Below are 19,334 nucleotides of genomic sequence, written 5' to 3'. Positions count from 1 at the left end.
TCAACGAACCCTGTTTGGGTGCCCAGAGGTTTGGTAGTAGCTGTCGACTTGTCAGGTGCTTTAATGGGTGAACATTTTCTTGGTTTATTAATGCTTGGAGTGGTTTCTCTTTTAACGGGCCGCTTAGTTACATGTTGGGTCATCCTATTAGTTTTCTCCGGTTCCAAACTTATATTAGCCATAACTTGTTGCAACAGAGAAGCCGTTTAGAGCCACAGCCGTTTTGGGTCGTGCGCCTATCAGTCACTTGGAAATGGTATGGCAACAGTTGACAGCTGTTTGGTTCTAATCGTTGGGTTGTATGAAATATGGGGTTTGGCGTAACTTTTGTGGTCTCAGACAATTCTTTTGTCCATGACTTGGTCCATTATCTTATGTAATGCTGACCCTGTGGACTGCGACACGGGAATGAAGCTGGGAGATGAAACCAGCGCAGACCAGAAAAGAATTCTCGTGGAGTATTCAATTTCCCGTAGTATACTAAGGGACCGTAGAGAAAAGGTTCTTATTAATCAAGCAGTTGTTAAAGTGAAATTAAATTAGGGGATGCAACTTACAGTTGTACTGAAGGCTGTTGTTGGCTGTTGTTGTACCGTCCGCGGTAGGCAGACGAAGGTATGTATTCAACTTGCTATATATAGTGCTGTCCTAGGCCAGGGTATGAGTGAACTCCCATCAATTAAGAGTGGTGGGAGGCGGGCATGCCCTGGATCAATGGTCGGGGTTAGTACGAACCCCAAACAACTATTTTTAGTATACACCGGGCTTGGTACGAACCCATGACAACTGTGCTCAGCATAGGCCGGGGTTGGGATAAAAACCCGGACAACTGGTTTTTAGCATAGGCCGGAGTTGGTACGATTTCCGGATAAGTTTTATAGCGTAAGCCAGGGTTAGCACGAACCCCGGATAACTGTTAAGGGCATAGGCCGGGTTACTATGAACCCCGGACAACTGTTTTTAGCATAGGCCGGGGTTGGCACGTTCCCGGGCTGCTGTTTTATACTTAAGCCGGGATTTATACGAGCCTTGGACCGTCAGGCAAGGAAAGATGGTCTAGTATAAAAGGGTTTGTCTCCTGGACGGCCGAGTCAGTCGATTCTGAGCTCTTGTTTGGGTATGTTCTAAGAGTTCTTTTTATTTTAGCACTAAAACTGATATCTTGTAAGTGTTATAAATAAAATGATGGTGGAACATGCCAAGGATTACGCTGTGTCGAAGGATGGTAATTTATCCAGTTGCGCATCAACGGTGTTGTTAGGATTACCGTAGGATAAGGAGTTCCCGTTAGCGGATTTGGTTACTCATTCTGTTTCCCCTTGTGCAGTGTATATTCAATATTGTTTAATTCCGATGGAGATTCTTTGGATTCCGTATGCGATCCTTTGATGCTGGATGAGTTGAATTACTATTTTGCCCTATTTTTGTCCAGTCCGATGAAGCTGTTGGTGCTAAGGGAGGTTATGGTGCCCTTTTAGAGATGCGTTGAGCTACGCTGGTTTTTCTACTCAGTTTGTGTTGTCTTTTTCATTTGGTGAGTATCAATTGTTGAATGATGGCAAGATGACTACGGAGTACACCTGATCTGAGCGTTCCTAGAGTTCGCTATCCTCTGAGAGGGAGGAGTAATACAATTTGGTAAAATCTATTGGAGTCCGTAATCCGGACTCCTCTAGTGTCAAAATTTACTATTGAAGTCCGTAATTCCTGATACCGTAATCCGGACTCCTCTAGTGTCAAATTTTGCTATTGGAGTCCGTAAAACTGTATCACCGCCTAGCGACGAAAAGTGATAGCTTTTGCATGGTTGGTTGTCTTGAACATGGCTTGAATTGTGTTTTTCTATTGTTTTTTGTTATTGCCGTTTCCCAAATTGTTGATTAAATTTTATTATATGAAAACGTTTGTTTTTTTTATAAAAACTGTTTTACCATGAATTTCATTAATGCGCTATTATGGAAGCTAATTGATCGAACTCATATATAACAATCTCATGTCAAGTTAGATACATGTTTATCACAGAACGTGAAATCAGTTTATTATTATAAGATAAAAAAAATGTCATGTTACTGGAACAAAGTTTTTCGCCTTGTTTACATTTCCCACATAATGTTGTCCATGTTGCACAGTAAACACACATTGCTTTTCTGAGAACTTGACTAGGGTGTTCAGCATGGCTCGACAAGGTCAAGTGACTATGGTCACCCTCTTTTTTTCATAGAAATCAAAACGACTGAAAATTATTAATGACTTTGAATTCTCGTTATTTTAGCATGTTTTGCGTGTTATTTTAGCGTGTTGTCCAGTATGAGCACCACAATCGTAATAATTTTTCCCAATCAACTAATTTTGGCTGAGCTTCGGCAACCAAAAATGAAAAATAAAAACATTTCTTTTTACTTTATTTACCCAACAGACTATATTGATAAACTGTTTGATAGAAACAAACTACTACTTCAATTTGAAATCTTGTGCCATGTTAATTTCATTCTAGTTGAAAAAAAAACAGCTGAAACAAGATTAAAAAGTCATCAAACTTGCTTCAAGAAAGCAACCTAAATTGCCATCCAAAATTTGTAACCAACAATACGGATCATTTCATGTAATACCCGAATCGGCTCGGCAAGCAACAATCGTGGTGATGGCACACTCTTTCATGACAGCCGGTGACCTCACCGGCCGGGTTAGCGGCATAAAAACCTTAGCGATCATTGACAGGACCAGGGGAAAGAAACGGTTATCTTTGATGTCCTGATGGAAGAAAATGAATAACCTTCTCCATAAAAATGAAAGGGAGGAGCTTTTATTCTGTAAACATTACATCTTTTAAGAAAAGAATTCAGTGCAGTTCAACTCTTTCACTGAGAATGTCGAAAATTAGTGCGATTATTGCACTGACGAAGTATAAATTTTTGGACAGCAAAGAAGATATTGTATTGTGTATCAAGCAACTTGAAGAGGAGGAAAATGTATACCTTCGCCGGGGAAAATGTGTCACAGCGGAATCATTCAACAATGACAAGAGGAACTGAACAAAGATAGGAAAATTTCAGAAACTCCATTCAGTTTGTTCACATTTCAGTATCCGCAATACCCGAATGCACCAATCCAAGCGACTCAATCAGAATATTATGACCAACAATTGCCCCGTTGAGATCCAGTTTGTGTTTAAGCAAGATGTTCAAAAATATCAGGTTACCAAGGTTCAACTGCAGCATAGAGACCACCCCGTTTCCGAGGAGCACGTCAAGACTTATGCTAGAAAAAAGTAAAATTGAAAAAAGTTTTTATTATTAGCATTGGTTTTGTGTAATTCGAATGCGTAAGTTACCATTGTGGAAATATGACGAAGGAAATTGGCTCCCGAAGCATTAAAATTTGCAAAAGATACTCTGATTGCCGGTGGTCAACCAACTAGAGTACGGAGGTTGCTTAAAAATAAGTTCGGGAGTCATCTAATCAGCAAAGACTTGATTAATTTGAAGCAGCCGCTAGCAGGTATGCACATTCTAGTGAAATAAAACGGCTAAACATTTGAAGTAGGAGAGAGCGGAGTCGTCCTGGACACCGGGTGCCATCGGAGAGCAAAACATTTCTGTCCAATGTCACCCCTGGGCGATTCCATGGTATTTCGTTTTTTTTGTCGCGGTAATTCGAAAGTAAGAAAAAAATACTGTGTGTTTTCAGTACTGGTTATATAATACTGTAAAAATTTCAGATTTTTTAGATCAGTGGTTGGGCGTGAATTCTTGTTCCAAATTTTCGGTTTTTTGCGGAAGCGTAGTGCGGAATTTGCACTAAAACGCTAATAAAACGGTGGCGGATTCAGCAATTGAGATCAGACAAAAACCAAAAAAAGATAAAAAAAAATGCAATTTTTTAGTTTTTGTCGATGTTTTTGTTGATTAGTCATAAGCAAGGTTACGCAATCTTTATTTTTAAAAAATTATATTGCAAATATCTCCGTTCTCTAACAGCGGAGCGGGTCGCGACTTGCAACATTCGATAGACCGTCTTTATTTTTATTGATCTTGTAAAAATTTCCATCCTTCCGGTCTTAGTGTCCTAGTTATGAATTAGTTAAGTTTTTCCGAAATCCCTATCCTTGAACACAGGTGGCAGCGCCCCCCTGACTTCGACGGAAAAGGGGAGCCGTGCAAATGCTACGCGCATCGCCCCCTGGGTATTGATAAGCCTAAGGTCATTTCAGCACCACAAAAAAACTAAAAGAACAAAAAAAAATATAAGTTTTTATTATTCTCCATTCGCCATACAGCGAGTATATTTTCCAGTTATCTTTGTAAATTCATCTTGGTTCACTTTTAACATACGGGACCTTTTACTAGTACTGTGAATGGAAATAACTTTGGTCGCGCCTATTGCACCGTTGAGTCCACGGCGCTCTAGTGTCAAATAGTGCTATTGCACCGTGGAGTCCACGGCGCTCTAGTGTCAAATAGTGCTATTGCGCCGTGGATCCACGCGTCTCTACTCTCTGTGTCAAAACATGCTATTACCCCGTTGAATCCGGGGAGGCCCTCCATCCATAGGGCTGTATGACAACTGAACATCTAAATGTCCCAATGATGGTTACATTTTGTAGTAATAAAAAAGCACGAGTAATTTAACAGTCGAGATAGTTTTATTGAAATACAAATGTCCAGGGAATGGAGCAAGGAATGGGAGCGGTCTATGTTCATGATTTGGAAAACAAATATAATAAAAAACAATGAACGGAAAAAAGGTCCATTGCGCGACGGTGACTCATTTTTCCCCTTTGACGGCGGCTTCCATCCATGAAGTGAGGAAGTCGGATGACTCTCTTATGCTTGTTTGCGGTTACGCTGTTACCGTGTCTCCAGAGGATTGGAAAGGAAGATCTGTCGCATGCCCTATTGAAGTGAAGAGAACCAATGAAATGAGAAGCAAAAAATGGAAAAAAAAACAAAAAAACTGGCAAGATCTTCAGTAGAGTTTTCTTTCTTGCCCAAGAATGTCGATCCTTGATTCTCTTACCGAAGCCACGACTTTTGATAGCCATGCTGATATCGTTATATTTATTGAGCGGCTTTTTCAGGAAGGAATTGTGTATTTGCGGCGCGGGGATACGAAGTCGGTTAAATCTTACAACAACGATCCTAGGAATAAAGTGATAATAGACGAAGAAGTAGAGTTTAAAAGCGTGCAGTACATATGTCCTCATTTTGGAACACACAACTCTCGTGCCAAAAAGGGCCGAAGACTCAATCAACATGTGATGCCCAATTATTGTCCTGTGCAAATTCGATTTTCGTACAATCCGGATGAGTCAGTGAAGAAGTTTAAAATCACAAAGCTGGAGCTCTTTCACCATACTCACCCTGTTTCTGAGGCACACCTGCACACATACGCCAGAAAGAAGTAAGTTAAATGTCATCGCATATTCACTTCTTTAACTAACCCAACACGTTCATGCAGGCACATGACTACAGAGGCTTTCGATTTCGCAAAAAGTGCGCTGGTCGCTGGTGGTCAACCGACCAAAGTTCGAAAACTGCTGCTCGATAAATTTGGATCACATCTTATTAGCAAAGACATCATCAACCTTAAGCAGACATTGACTGGTAAGCCTATTGTTTAAAAAATGTTATTTGATGGATCAATTAACGTAGTTGTCGAATCTTACAGGGAAGTCGGATGACGACTGGAAAGATGTCGTAGAGATTCTTTCAAATCTGAAAAATGGCGAGAATAACGTCATTAAAGTTCTTCATGATTCCGACGAAGAAGTGGCAGCTATATTTGTCCAGCTAGGCAAGCAGCGCAGACTATACAACAAATATGGAGCAGTGCTGGAGTTAGATGGAACTTACAACACTAACAAAAGTGGGTTTGCGCTGTACCATCTAATGATCGAAGACAACAACGGCGTTAGTCAGCCGGTGGCCATGTTCTTTAGCCGGGATGAGACTACTGAGGCGATTACGGAATGCCTGAAAATATTTTCAGATGTAAGTTTTGTTACAATAAAATAAAAAATAATACTAAATCTTTCATTACCACAGAACAACGAAGTGGCCATCACTAAAGTAACATTTACTGACAAAGATTGCACAGAGATCGCCACCCTGGGAAAAACATTCACGAAAGCTGTCCATCTTCTTTGCCAGTTCCATGCGTTGAAGGCCGTGGACTTCCATCTTACAAGAACGAAGAACGGAGAAATTGAAAGAGAAAAGCACCATCAGATACGCCAAAATTTCCGTACTGCAATGTACGCAGAAACTCCGGATGCATACGATAAAGCTAAAGCGTACCTAATTGGACCTGGTAAAGAGATAGTTTACTTTCACATATTTGTTTACACGTTAAAAATATTTTTCTTACTTACTTGATGAAGGATTGGGAAGCCTTGGTGAATATTTTGCCGATAATTGGTTTAATATCGAGGATAAGTGGACCAATTTGGGACGAAGAAATTTACCAACCTTTGGAAATAACACGACGAATCGTATTGAACGGTAAAAATATCAGTTACTTGCATCAACAAGGTTAAAATAATATTATTTTAAAATTCCTAGATTTCATCATACCATCAAGGATGTGCTGCAGAAGACAAAGAGATTATCTGAAGTTATCCAGACCCTGGTTAACGTGACTTTACTTCGTTTAAGTGACAGGGAGCTGAAACAAAAGATACGTGAGGTTCGATTTTCAACACAGTCGAAGCCTGAACTCATCCGAAAATTCGCTGAATCCATTTCTCCTTTCGCGTGGAATCTGTTGGAAAACGAAATCAAGATAATGAGGAAAAACTATCATTTCATCCTAGACAATGTAAGTCAGATTACATTTAATTAATCATGAAGGTACTATAAAATGAAACACGTTTTACTTCTCTAGGATTATTTGACGTACACCATAACGTCAAGGAATACTAATTACAAGTTGAAAAAGACTTGTCCAGTTGCAGCTGTCACTTTTATTCAGCATTTGGACTCCCGTGTCGCCACATCATATATTTCCATTTCAAGGACAATCTCGAAATTCCGTCCGGATCTTATGCAGAACACTGGAGGAATGAGTGCTTGGAGGTAACTATAGAAGTCAATGAACCAAATATTGTTTATATTAATAATAACGTTCTGATGGTATTAGAATGAGGCAGTAGTTTCCGCCAATGTGTCGTCACCTACCGGAATCTACAAGAAGAAAAAAGCCAGATTACCACGAACTGAGAGGGACCAGTACAACCTCGCTACCAATCTCTTCCGCAAATTGGCCGAAACAATTAGTTCCATGACCATACCCGATTTTCAGGAGAAGATGAGACTGTTTCACGACATACATGCCCTGATCAAGGCCGATAAACCAATCCAGTTGGTCCAGTCCAGTCACGAGGATACAAAGAAAGAAGGTAGTGCTGATCTTCATGATGAACCTCCCACTACTGATGCGAGTACTGATTTATCTGAAACAAATGCAAAGGTAACACTTTATTGTTAAATGTGATTTATTTACATGATTTTGTATTAAAATACTTGTAGATCTCGTCTTGGGCAGCCCTTCACCTGCCGGTTGCGCCAAGAAAACGGGACAGGCCAAAGGAAAACAAGGGCTACTTCAACTCCTACCACAAGCAGGCCAAAAAAAAGAGGCTGGAAAGCAACGACTTGGACAATCAATTGGAAGAAGAAGCTTCAATCCTCAACGAGGAAGACGAAGCCATTGCAAGAGAGCAAGACACATGCAATATGGGTGTTCTCATCCCTTCTTCACCCGCTGATAATCCGCCTGCCGACGAAAGTTGCGAAGTAGTATCTTCCGCTTCTGGTTCACCCAACAATGATTTGTCTGACGACGAAATGTGCATAGTGGATGCAGCTACAATTGATGATCTGTCTGTCGAGGTAACAAATTTAAATAGGAAAGTTTTTAAAATTCATGTTACTAATTTTCTCGTTACCTATTGATAGCTTCTACCAGCTGATAGTACTGGCAAAACACGTAGAAACCGTATCAAAGAGCCACATCTCTTCTTGGATAAAGCCCAGGTAATAACAAAGAACAACTACCTAAATACGGGCGACATCAACATGGCCCAAGTAATCCTGAAAAAACTTCATCCAACGATCGGAGGGTTGTATTGCTCCACAATGGGAGCGGCACTAGAGTTTCCTCCCGCGCAGGGCGACCGATGGCTGCAGATAATCCACAACGGGTCAAACCATTGGGTGTGTGTCGCAAAAGGTTTTACACAACCTAATCATGTCCTGGTGTACGACAGTATGCCGAGCAAGCCATGGAAAAATGACCACATCCTGAGCTGCATGTCGAGTCTCCTTTGCACGCCTGATGAGAAAATGACATACATTATTAAATCTTGTCAGCGCCAAAGTAACGGATTTGATTGCGGAGTCTTCTCCATTGCTTTTGCCACCAGTTTGGTAAATGGAGAAGACCCCGCAACCAGACTTTACGACCCAAAAAAGTTACGTGCACACCTGATAGACTGTATGGCTTCGGGAACACTAACGCCGTTCCCATCAGATCCAATCCGGCCCAAGAGGTCGAAGGAGATTGTAGAAGAAGAACAAGTATTTTGCACTTGTCGCCGAACAGGGTGGGAGGGAAAGGGGTTGGTTCTCATCGGATGTGACACACAGGATTGTGAAGGATGGTACCACACAACATGCATCAAGGATTGCCCCAAAAATTTTGATGATCATTGGTTTTGTGATAACTGTAAAAAAGAAAAAATCGATTAATACATTTCTATACCCAATTAGAAACCTAGTCGTGCACTTACACTGAAGCATGGTTCACTGTGGATGGAATGCTTTCATTTTGGTATGTGTATGGTGCCTGGCATTCTGTCGTTACCATCCACGTTGGAGAAAAATAACTAGCAGCATCTGTTTAGCATTACTATGTTGAATTAGATATGTACTATTATTTATTAGATAAATACTTACTTGTTTTTGGGGACAGTAGACGGCTTGTTGCAACATTATCATAAGGAGTACTGACTTGACAGCGTGCTGGAGTGACTAAAAGCTACCACCTCTTCAGTCTTCACAAGATCTGTGAAATTGAAGTAAGAGTGTTGCATTACAGGGATAGACCCATGTTTATCAATGGTATATTTACTTGAATTTGTGCTGCAGTGGTTCATTGGAACCACATTTTCGTTATCCTGTCATCCTGTGTAGTATGTGGAACCTTCATGAAGCCATGGCCTCCACCACGAGACCTCAATCAAACAATCATTTTTCTATTTAAAATTGTGATTAAATCTTTACATAGAATCATTTTTCAGAGAATAAAACGTTTATCAGAAATGAAAATTTCAACTCACCATAACGACTCGGGACTACACTAGCGCTAACTGGTATCCACGGCGCAATAGCCCTTTTTGACACTAGAGCGCCGTGGACTCCACGGTGCAATAGATTTTACCAATAACTTTACACAACTCAACGGAAACTGCAACACGAGAATCGACATTAAAAAATTTGTGACCTTTAAGAAACCCAGCTTCTCCGTCTGGGGCTAGAAACTTGACAAGATATTCCTCATTTTCTGGGTCAGTTGAAATAATTTGAGCAAAGTGCCATAAACATCATCATCTTGAGATAAACATGCAATGAAATTTTTTACTAGACACGATGTGAAATTAAATGAGTTGCGCCGTTCAGGGAGTACATAAAAGACTTGAAATCGGTATCACAAGATAAAGCGGAAACTTTGAGTTGATAAGCGTTAAGGGGAACGTAACAGTGGAAAGATCTGATTTCTTTTATTGGCAATGCTTCTGCCATTCTCCGTTCAATCTCAAAAGAATTAACTTCCACTTGTTGTTTTTCAACATAAAACACCATTATGTCCCAATTTTCTTTTGCCCATTCAAAAAGCTGAATTGGGGTAGTTATTTGATCAGATAAAGGTCTTTGCAGACTAGCTAAGCGAGCAAACTGTTTGATAGTGCCGCCAATCCCGTCGCAAGGGCTCTTGCCGTGGCAAGACGCAAAAAAGTGCCCCTCAGCTGTAAGACCGAAAGACTGTGCGTGTGCGCACAAATAAGCAAAGTTTGTTTTTTATTCTTATATTGCGCCGACAAACCGTCAGTGAAATATTTGACATTTTTAATGAAAAGATTGATGGACTTTATGTGGTTCAGAACGGGCTTGAGATATGCATTTACAACTCCCGAATCATGTGTTAAGTTATCGTGAATGAAACACATACTAGCTGAACAAATTTTACCTTCCCCATTTTTTAAGTAAGCTAGAAATTGCAAAACGGTCGCTTGTTGGTTCATCCAGTAATATCCCTGAACACAATCTTGAATGATAAATGAGAAATTTTCGGAGAAGTCACTTATTAACACGCAACTCTCTTGGGTAATTTCTTCTTTGCACTTGACGAAAATTGCGCTTTGAGCAGGAGCGATGTAATGATGTTTAGTCAAGTTGGAGATGAGAATTACCAGAGATTCGAGGAAGTCATCTTTGTCTTCAGTTATAGATTCCAGCTTACTCCCGTCGGTTTGCGTCCATTTCTTGTAATTGATTTTATCAGGTTCTTCCTCCGTCAACTGATCTAGAAACGCTTTGAGATTTTCAGTACCAGGACAAGCTGCGCAACGATCCATCATACATTCCTGCGCGGAAATTAATATTAAAATATATTTATAATAATTTCCATGAATAAGGCAGTACCTGGTTGGGGACGGAACAAACGATTTTATCCATAAAAATATTCTTTTCGTTCACGACGTCGATTATTGCGCTGAGCATCAGCTACGTTTTGATGATAGATACAGACACACACCGAACGCGTTCCGCCAGCGCCGACAGCAATGACATGAGAGGGGCGTAAAGACGCAAATATAGAAAATTCGAATGGTTTTCTTGGTCCGGTAGTTAAATTCATTTTCTTCTTATATTCAGTATGCAAGTCTTCTATTATAAAAGATCGGATACTGGGGTTATGACTGATGCTTCCGAAAGAACGGCCACTAAGTGTGATGGCGTATTGCCGATTGTTGTTGGACTATCGAATAGCTGTTCATTTTACCGTTATTTTCATGCGACAACTGCGGACGCATTTTTTCTGGTGTTACGGTACCACGTTCTATACTTTCATTTTGTAGTTTGTTGCAACGTGGACAAATTTTCTTGTCTGGAATGAGCCGGAGTGAATTTGTTGCACAGAATATTTTATCACAAAACTCCAGTGTGATTGTCTTATTACATTTCACACTTTTATTTCCGTGTTTGGAATATGGATCACAGCACCGACTTTTCTTCCAAATCCAACATAGTAAGTTAAGAACACAAAAAAATGATGACGGCCAATGAAAGAAATATCTTTTGATTTAACGCGTAATTGAATCACGTGCTGCGTCGTTAAATCACAAAGCGGAATAGTTTCAGTAATCGACGAATAATGCTTTAAGTTGCATTCTCTCTCAGCTATTTTTCCAACACAGCAACTATCCTCTATTTTCTCAACAACTAAACTGGCACAGCGCTAAAGCATGACTTTATTCCAACACAGTTCACCATAAACTGCCGTTTTTTTTAAAGAGTTACGCTGAAAGACAACCTTCATTTTTTTGCTGGATCAAGATCTGTCATATGAAGATCTGGTCATATGTCACAAGCTAGGAAACAAGAAATTTCTCAACAAGACCCAGGGGAGATGTTAACGATGCGGTGGTCCACGCGTAGCGCACGCTCGGCTCCCATTTTCCGGCGAAGTCAGAGCGGCGCTGCCACCTGTGTTAAAGGATAGGGATTTCGGAAAAACTTAAATAATTCGTAACTAGGACACTAAAACCGGAAGGATGGAAATTTTTACAAGATAAGTAAAAATAAAGGCGGTCTATCGAATGTCGCAAGTCGCGACCCACTCCACAATTCGAGAACGGAGATATTTTCAATTAAATTTTTTTTAAATGAAGATTGCGTAACCTTGCTAATGATTAATCAAACTCAGACAAAAACTAAAAAGTTGCATTTTTTTCTCTTTTTTTTTGGTTTTTGTCCGATCTCAATTGCTGAATCCGACGCCGTTTTATTGGCGTTTTAGTGCAAATTCCGCACTACGCTTCCGCAAAAAACCGGAAATTAGGAACAAGTTTTCATCACAATCGGCGAAGTGCCGCGACAAAAAAAAAAAATGAAATACCATGGAATGGCCCCCCTTGTCCAGATGACCCCGCTCTCCCTTGTCAACTTTTGGATGATCCCGCATGAAATAATTTTGACACTACTCTAACAGGAAATACTGGAGATGAGTGGAAGGATACAGTGGACTTACTTCTTGAACTAAAAAAAGATCCAAATAATGTAGTCAACGTTACGTATGATGGCGACGAAGAGGTTGCTGCAATACTCATTCAACTAGAAAAGCAACGTAAGCTGTATCACAAATATGGCACAGTAATTGAAATGAATGGGATCTACCAGATAAAGAACATTGAATTTTCTCTCTACCATTTGTTGATTGTGGACAAAAATGGGGCCAGTCAACCCGTAGCGTTACTTTTCACGAAGGAAGAGACAACGGTTGCAATTAGTGAATGCCTACGGATATTTGAAGAGGTAAAAGACGTTAAAAAAATTCTATATGAATACCTGAAATGGACTTGTTACTAATTTTATAGAAAAACGATGTGTCCGTTACGAAAGTAACGATGACAGATAAAAACTGTTCCGAAATCTCCGCATTAGAGAAGTATTTCCCGGAGGCCGAACACATTTTATGCCACTTTCATGTTCTCAAGGCCGTCGACGCTTGGCTAAATTCATTAAAGGAAGGTGAAGGTTTCACCAAAGAAAAGAAGCATGAGATCCGAGAAAAGTTTCGTATATTTCTATACGCCGAAACACAAACTGAGTTGGAAACAGCCAAAGCGCCACTTTGTGAAGGTAAAGACTCGTTAAAGCTTTAAATTAAAGAATCCTAGTTTAATAAACTCACTTTCTACTAGATGGTGAAGGAACTATTGCAGCGTATTTCCATAAAAATTGGTTCAGCATTAGTGACAAATGGACGAGTGTAGGAAGACGGCACTTGCCAACATTGGGCAACAACACAACAAATAGGCTGGAACGGTAATAAGAAAAAATTGATTAAGAAAACAATTAGTTATGATTCATTTAAATTACAGCTTCCATCACACCATCAAAGAAGTTCTCGGAAAAGATAGGCGATTGGCTAAGGGGATCAGTGCTTTAGTAGATATCGTACGCATCCGCCTTAGCGGCAGGCAACTTATGCAGAAAATACGAGAGGTCAAATTTCCGAGACAGGGCAAACATCTGTAACTCGAAAAATTGCCGGCATCCATTTCTCCCTTTGCCTGGGAAAAGATAAAAGAAGACAAGAAGTACATGAAGGAATCCTACGATTTTAAATATCACCAGGTAAGAATAGCATCACACTGCAGCCTTTTTTATCGTTACGTATAACGTAGTTTGGTTTCCGCCACGGTTTTACACATCGTAAAAACTGGTTGCCTTCCACATAAAGGTTGCTGATTACGTAATACGTAACGCTTAAAAAGGTTGTAGTGTGAATGATACTACAACTTAACAAACGCTAAGTAATAATTTTAGTGTTGAGTGCCTGTGATGTGCCATTGTAGGAGAACTTGGCACACATTGGCATTAGATCAGTGGGAAAACATAGAATGTGAAAGTTGTAAAGATTGGTTCCACAGAATGTGTGACGATTATCCCGAAGACATGGATGCAATCTGGTTTTGTAGAAATTGTAGGATGTAATCATGTAAATATATATATCTTCACAAATGTTAATTTCCATAGCACTAATTACTTTCTATCATATTGTACTACATAACGTGATTGTTTAATTCAGAAAACCATTACCTTTTTCATTTCAAGTTCAAATATGTCTTTATGTTTTTAAATAAGATACTGCAATACATGAGTTACATTCAAACAAAGCCGCCAGCCCCTCATTTCAACTAAGAGTCATTAAAAAATTGGTCTGCTAGGCGCAACACCAGAGCCATCTCATTTTACGGACTCCAATAGCAACTTTTGACACTAGAGGAGTCCGATTTACGAGCTTCAATGGCAAATTTTGACACTAGAGGAGTCCGGATTACGGACTCCAATAGGCGCGACCATACAATTTTGTTATAGTCTGTACAATTTTTTTGGTGCATTCTTGTCTGGTTTCATCTTTAGTTTTTAGATAAATGGATCTTTCATGTGGTACAGATATTTTTGGGGCAACATTTACTTATTTAAAAAGTAGTGGTAATTGATTGGAGGATTCGTACACAAGTATTCTTGCTGGAGTCGGTGTTTTGCCGTGTCGCAGTGTCTACGTCCTTCGGGATGATGCCTGTCGACGGAGTCATTGTATTTTCTATTCAGCACACGATCTCCAAAAAGAGGTTGGCCTTTAAGCACGAGGATATGAATTAAAATTAAAACATAATGGCTTTTATAAAGGTTTTTAGGTCCGGGCTGGCATAAGGATAGCAAAGAATAAACGGTGTGTGCTAGTTGTGTGCATTCCATGTGTGATGGACCATAGTTCGTTCGAATGAAACCCCAAAATGCCCCAAGAAAGATGAAATGGGGGTTTTAACAGTGATCTATCCTCAGCTTTGCTGTCAGGTCTCGCACAGGTCCGTGCTTTACCATAGATGGTGGTCTGTTTAGCTAGGCTGAGATTTATCCGCAACAGTGGATCGACATTTGTAGACCAGTCAGGCTCCCTAGGCAACCCGCGCCGCACGAGTGCAAACTTTACCCACTGATGCTTACTTGAGCAGTAAGGACTGATCGATAATTGTAAGGTTGTCCATAAAGGTAGGTTGCTGCAGAAAGTCATCGTAAATTATTCCCGAGGGAAGGAACACGCGCCACAGGGTGCAAGAGCATAATGTTCTTATAGCAGTTAGTCTTCGAGCCCACACAACAAGCGCTTCACCCAAACGGTGGTCTGTTTAGCTAGGCTGAGATCTGCCAGCGTTGTTGCAGGCTAGCAGGTCGCATGTAAATTAACATCATGATGACATCCCGTCACCGCAGCCCTTCCAACGGGGTAGCCCAGTGAACCGGGTGAACCGGGAAAAAATTATTTTAGGAATTATTAAGCTCTAAAGTTTCGATCACGTGACTTCTCTCAAAAACGGAGGAGGCGGCTTAACAGTCCGGCATTAGCGGTGATTCATGAACAACCAATAGAAATGGATCATGTGATCCGCGGAACCAATAGAATGCGTCACCTTCAAACCTTTTTTAGCCCGCATTACTATTTCTTTTCAAACGACCTAAAGAATACAACATCTCTCACCGTCTCTTGGACGGATTTGTTAAAGCTGATTCAATTAACATTCCTGTAGTCGATATACATATGTTTACTGATTACATAAAAAAAGATTCTAACTTCATTTCCCCTGAGATCCGTTGTGTCAAAGCAACTAGAAATGGACGCGAGTCCTATGGAAATTCAGCGATTGGCTATGTACAAATAAAAAGGAAGGAAAAGTTCTGCACTATTATTGCAGCATGCTGCCCTGCAAAAAGTGTTCGCAGTAAAAGTTATAGAGTCCAAGTTTAAGTAGACTTGGAAAATTCAGAAATAAAATCTGCCGTTTGTCATGACTGTGTGGCCTCTGCAGGTAACTGCAAACATTCCCTGGCTGTGTTAGGCTGGCTTAATAGAGAAAGTGAAAAGAAGAGCGTTACGGAAGTAAAAGCATACCGGAAGAAAAGCAAACTATCCAGAGTTGGAAGCACTATAAAATTTGTCGAGGCCAAGGCACTGTATTCCACGTCAAAGAAATCAAAGGATTCTGTCAACCGACTTCGAAAATCAAGCCCTGCTAACAGTTTTTCCAAGAAGACGTGGGCTGTTAAAGTGTTTGTCAGTTTGCACACCAATATCTTTCAACTGAATGGATATTGGCTGATGGCTGATGTCATCAGTGACATTTGAGTTGGAGAAGTCTGTAAAAATATACTTATTACAATAAAATGAATACAATATACAATAATATACAATAATAACTTACTAAGGTGTTCTCTTTCATTAAGTTCTTCTTCAATAAAAAAACTGCTGGATGTTGGCGTAACACTTGTTGGTTCTTCGGCTAAATTGGATGTACTGGTTGCTGCTGAAATACCTGTACAGCCAATCATTATAATGACTGAATAAACCACAAATTATATACAATAAAAAATACCAAAAGATTGTAGCAATGGAAATCTGTGGGGAATGACATTTTTCTTCATCAAAATTTTTTTGTGGCGTCCACTTTTGTATTCTGCCAGGTATTTGCAATCAACCTCCATCTAATATTTTAAAATATAATAATCTAGTTAAAGAGTCGAGGAAGTTAGGTTATGTAGGCTAGGGTTAAGATATGATTTAGGCTAAGTATGGTATTTTTAATTATTCGAGGAAGTTAGGTTGAGTAGGGTAGGTTAAAGGTAAAAAGGGAAGAGTTGGGTAAGGTATGGTAAGTAAAAGATTAAGATGTTATAGGGTAGGAATTAGGTTGAGTAGGTAAAAGATTTAAGTGTGAGTAAAGAGGACGCATCGAATTCAGGGTAACTAACCGAATAACACATATATTTGTGCCTAGAGGGTTCCCAATCTTATTTAAGGATTCTAGATATCATGCTGATTTTGTATCCCCTTCCCCCGTTCATTTTTCAGTGTAATTTCAGATTTATGCTACGTCTTAATTTCCCTAAGTGTTTTTCCAATGCTTCACTGCTAAATTTTGCTTGTGGGATGGAGAAACCTTTTATCAAGGCTTCCTTAGCACCTCACAATGCTGTGCCCCTACGTCACTGCAGATTATTTCCTGAAGCAATTCCTCTCCCCTTGCCTGTTTTGATCTTCTCTTTCGCTTTAACCTTAGCAAAGAGACTGCCACCGACCGGCTGGGCCCTTCCAACTATCAGACGACCCTATGACCATGAACAGGTTCTCCGTGTAAGAGATAGGGCGAATAATAAAAACTTTGAAAATTTAAAAATAATAAACGGGAAACGGGTAAGACTCAAAATTTTTACAAAAAAATGCGCATACTTGAGATCTACCGATGAGTGAAAAAAAAATTAAAATCGAAGCTAACATATTTCCGCTAGGCTCTTTTTTAAAAAAATGTTTAAACCCCAATTACCTAACTTTATTTTCGAAAAATTCCCGATCCAAATAGATCATTAAAAAGAAAACAAAATTCTCTATCTTTTCACTACTTTTTAACCCTGTAGCGCAAAAGGAAGAGGTGACAATTACAATTTTAAGAAAAAAAAGCATTTTTAAAATTTAAAAAAACTGAATCTTTTAGACTTTTTATTTCGAATTTGGTAAACGGGAAAAATTTTTCCCTTTACAGAAAATTTTATACCAACACAATGAATACACTGTAAAAAAATTAAAAAAATCGGTGATGTCGAGCGCCAGAATTAATTCAATTTCAGCGGAATGACCCTGCCCTGTCGTGTCCATCACCCCGTCTACCCTCCCCCTTAAAGAAACACAAACAAAAAACCCGTTAACCCGCCAATAGGTGGCTTTAAAAAATTTAATCGGTGTTCGGATTGTGCAGTATACTGTACGTACGTACTGTAACGCATAACTTGGTCTAGCCAATAAAACGGAAATTTTTTCATCATGATAGGATTTCTTTCCATAATAATATTTTAAATTTTTTTTACGGAAATCGAAAGCTCTTAGTGAGAGCTATCGATCGCCATAAAATTCGTAATGATGGCACATTTCGTTTGGATACAATAAATTATTCAATTTTGCCAACTTTGGGGGGAGGGGGGATGACGTAGATACACACCCAACTTTTCGTACACCGTTCGGATAATTTTCTTCACTTAAACTAATATACAATGTATTTTTCGTGATCCTCTTATCACGAGGAACATGATGACACTTAGAAAAACGTCATTAAACACAGTTTTAGATTAGAAATCAGCAAATATGTATGAACCAATCGTGAAAGAGCACGACGGCGGCCATCATTTTTTGGTGCCAGTTCAAATTTCGTATTTTTCCATTGAAAACTAAACGTAAAACACTTAACTATTATTGATTATTAATAATCTATAATTCAAAATTAAATAAATAACACTAAATGGCAGTTTTTCAGTAATTATGAGTTCAGTCGTTCAGTTCTTCAAATTTCTTGTTGCTAATCATGCAAAACTTAAATATTAATTAATGCACGTAAAACTGTTGTACTGCAAATCTGTTTTATTGCCTTAAGCTCTTCCGATAAAGGCATTTTAATCCAAAAGAAAACCAACTGTTGGAGAAAACAACAATCAATCGATATTAATTAAGTGTTTTTAAGTGGTTAATGAAAATTAAGAATTAGGCACGTGTATAAATAAGGTAAACAATCCGTAAACGGAAACAAATCCTGTAAACATTGTAATATTTGTAATACTAATTTTACACTGAAAATTGAAATACAATCCGTGAACGGAAATTCAACATTCAAACTCTGAAAAAAGGAAACATGACTTTATACTTCTGTGAATGGATTCAAATCTGAGCGCCTTCGAACTATTATACTCACATGTACGGAGGAAAGGTGGCGCGATTACTTGCCCATCAGTGAAGGGAAACGAATCCGTTGGTCACCACTCGCGGCATCCGTTTTCATGGAATAACATACTTGGATCTGAATCCGTTCACGGGTGAAGACTGTGTTGAGCCGGCGTAAAAAGTGATAAAAGTGTTCGAGTATAACCTCCATTTTCTGACAACCCAGTGGAGTGCATGACGTCATATGACCCTTCTCGCTCCGAGCCAGTGTGCACTGGCTAATAGGGCTGTGGCCCGGACCAAATGGGACGGTTTTTTTTTAAGGGGTTAAAATTAACGGGTTTTTTTCCTTAAAGTGTTTTGAACCGGGTCAACGATGCAAAAAAACTGTCCCGTCCCGCTTGACCGGGTCGCAACCCGGGTCGGGTCATGTCCCGCGTAATTATCGGGTCAAATGCACTTTTCTTCTCTTCTTTTCAGTCTCGTCACCAGACTCAACCATTACAACGTTTATATTTGGAAAACTTCTTTTTTTGCCAGCAGCATCGCCTGATTGACAGGATTTAGGTACATTTGGACGTTTTCTGCGAATGGTGGCCAATTTTCAAAACGATTTTTTCCACTATCCACAATATCTTTAAATTTTTTTACAATGAGCTAGAACTTGAAGTAGGAAAGCATAGCATTTTTAGCATAGTCTCCAGCAGTTCAAAACTATATGTGATTTTGTTTGGCATAGAATTGTGTAAAACTTATGTAGAAATTGTGGGAAGTGGAAAAATTGTTTT

The 19,334-nt window shown here is 39.5% G+C and overlaps 2 protein-coding genes, 1 long non-coding RNA gene and 2 pseudogenes across 3 annotated transcripts; 4 read left to right on the top strand and 1 right to left on the bottom strand.

Annotated features, from left to right (window-relative positions):
* The first annotated feature begins 4,993 nt into the window (after window positions 1-4,993).
* LOC123469832 lies at window positions 4,994-7,142 on the top strand. Its single transcript, XM_045169179.1, is given in 7 exon segments — window positions 4,994-5,400; window positions 5,458-5,614; window positions 6,045-6,309; window positions 6,380-6,500; window positions 6,561-6,816; window positions 6,883-6,931; window positions 6,934-7,142. Coding segments are annotated over 7 exon segments (1,464 nt in total).
* A 163-nt stretch (window positions 7,143-7,305) lies between these two features.
* Window positions 7,306-8,638, top strand: LOC123469664 (annotated as a pseudogene).
* Window positions 8,639-8,951: 313 nt separating this feature from the next.
* On the bottom strand, window positions 8,952-9,428 carry LOC123469665. The gene is made up of 3 exons (XR_006642956.1): window positions 9,338-9,428; window positions 9,130-9,253; window positions 8,952-9,063 (listed from the first exon to the last, which is right to left on the bottom strand). It is a non-coding gene; the product is annotated as an uncharacterized LOC123469665 (long non-coding RNA).
* A 3,009-nt stretch (window positions 9,429-12,437) lies between these two features.
* LOC123469831 lies at window positions 12,438-13,316 on the top strand. The gene is made up of 4 exons (XM_045169178.1): window positions 12,438-12,590; window positions 12,653-12,917; window positions 12,980-13,103; window positions 13,160-13,316. Exons 1-4 carry the CDS (start codon window positions 12,438-12,440, stop codon window positions 13,314-13,316), a joined length of 699 nt encoding a protein of 232 aa, XP_045025113.1.
* A 2,005-nt stretch (window positions 13,317-15,321) lies between these two features.
* Window positions 15,322-15,969, top strand: LOC116933283 (annotated as a pseudogene).
* Window positions 15,970-19,334: the final 3,365 nt, after the last annotated feature.

The sequence above is a fragment of the Daphnia magna genome, linkage group LG2 (assembly GCF_020631705.1).
Source record: "Daphnia magna isolate NIES linkage group LG2, ASM2063170v1.1, whole genome shotgun sequence".
NCBI lineage: Eukaryota > Metazoa > Arthropoda > Branchiopoda > Diplostraca > Daphniidae > Daphnia > Daphnia magna.
Note: the sequence above shows the minus strand (reverse complement) of the source record. Positions and strands in the feature narration are given on the sequence as shown.

What these genes read in the sequence shown, in the direction of transcription:
- LOC123469831 (XM_045169178.1), top strand. Translation starts at nt 12,438, where the DNA reads ATGAATGGGATCTACCAGATAAAGAACATTGAATTTTCTCTCTACCAT. An exon ending in CAAAGCGCCACTTTGTGAAG is followed by an intron (nt 12,918 to 12,979) that starts GTAAAGACTCGT and finishes ACTTTCTACTAG; the next exon opens with ATGGTGAAGGAACTATTGCA. An exon ending in ACAACAAATAGGCTGGAACG is followed by an intron (nt 13,104 to 13,159) that starts GTAATAAGAAAA and finishes TTTAAATTACAG; the next exon opens with CTTCCATCACACCATCAAAG.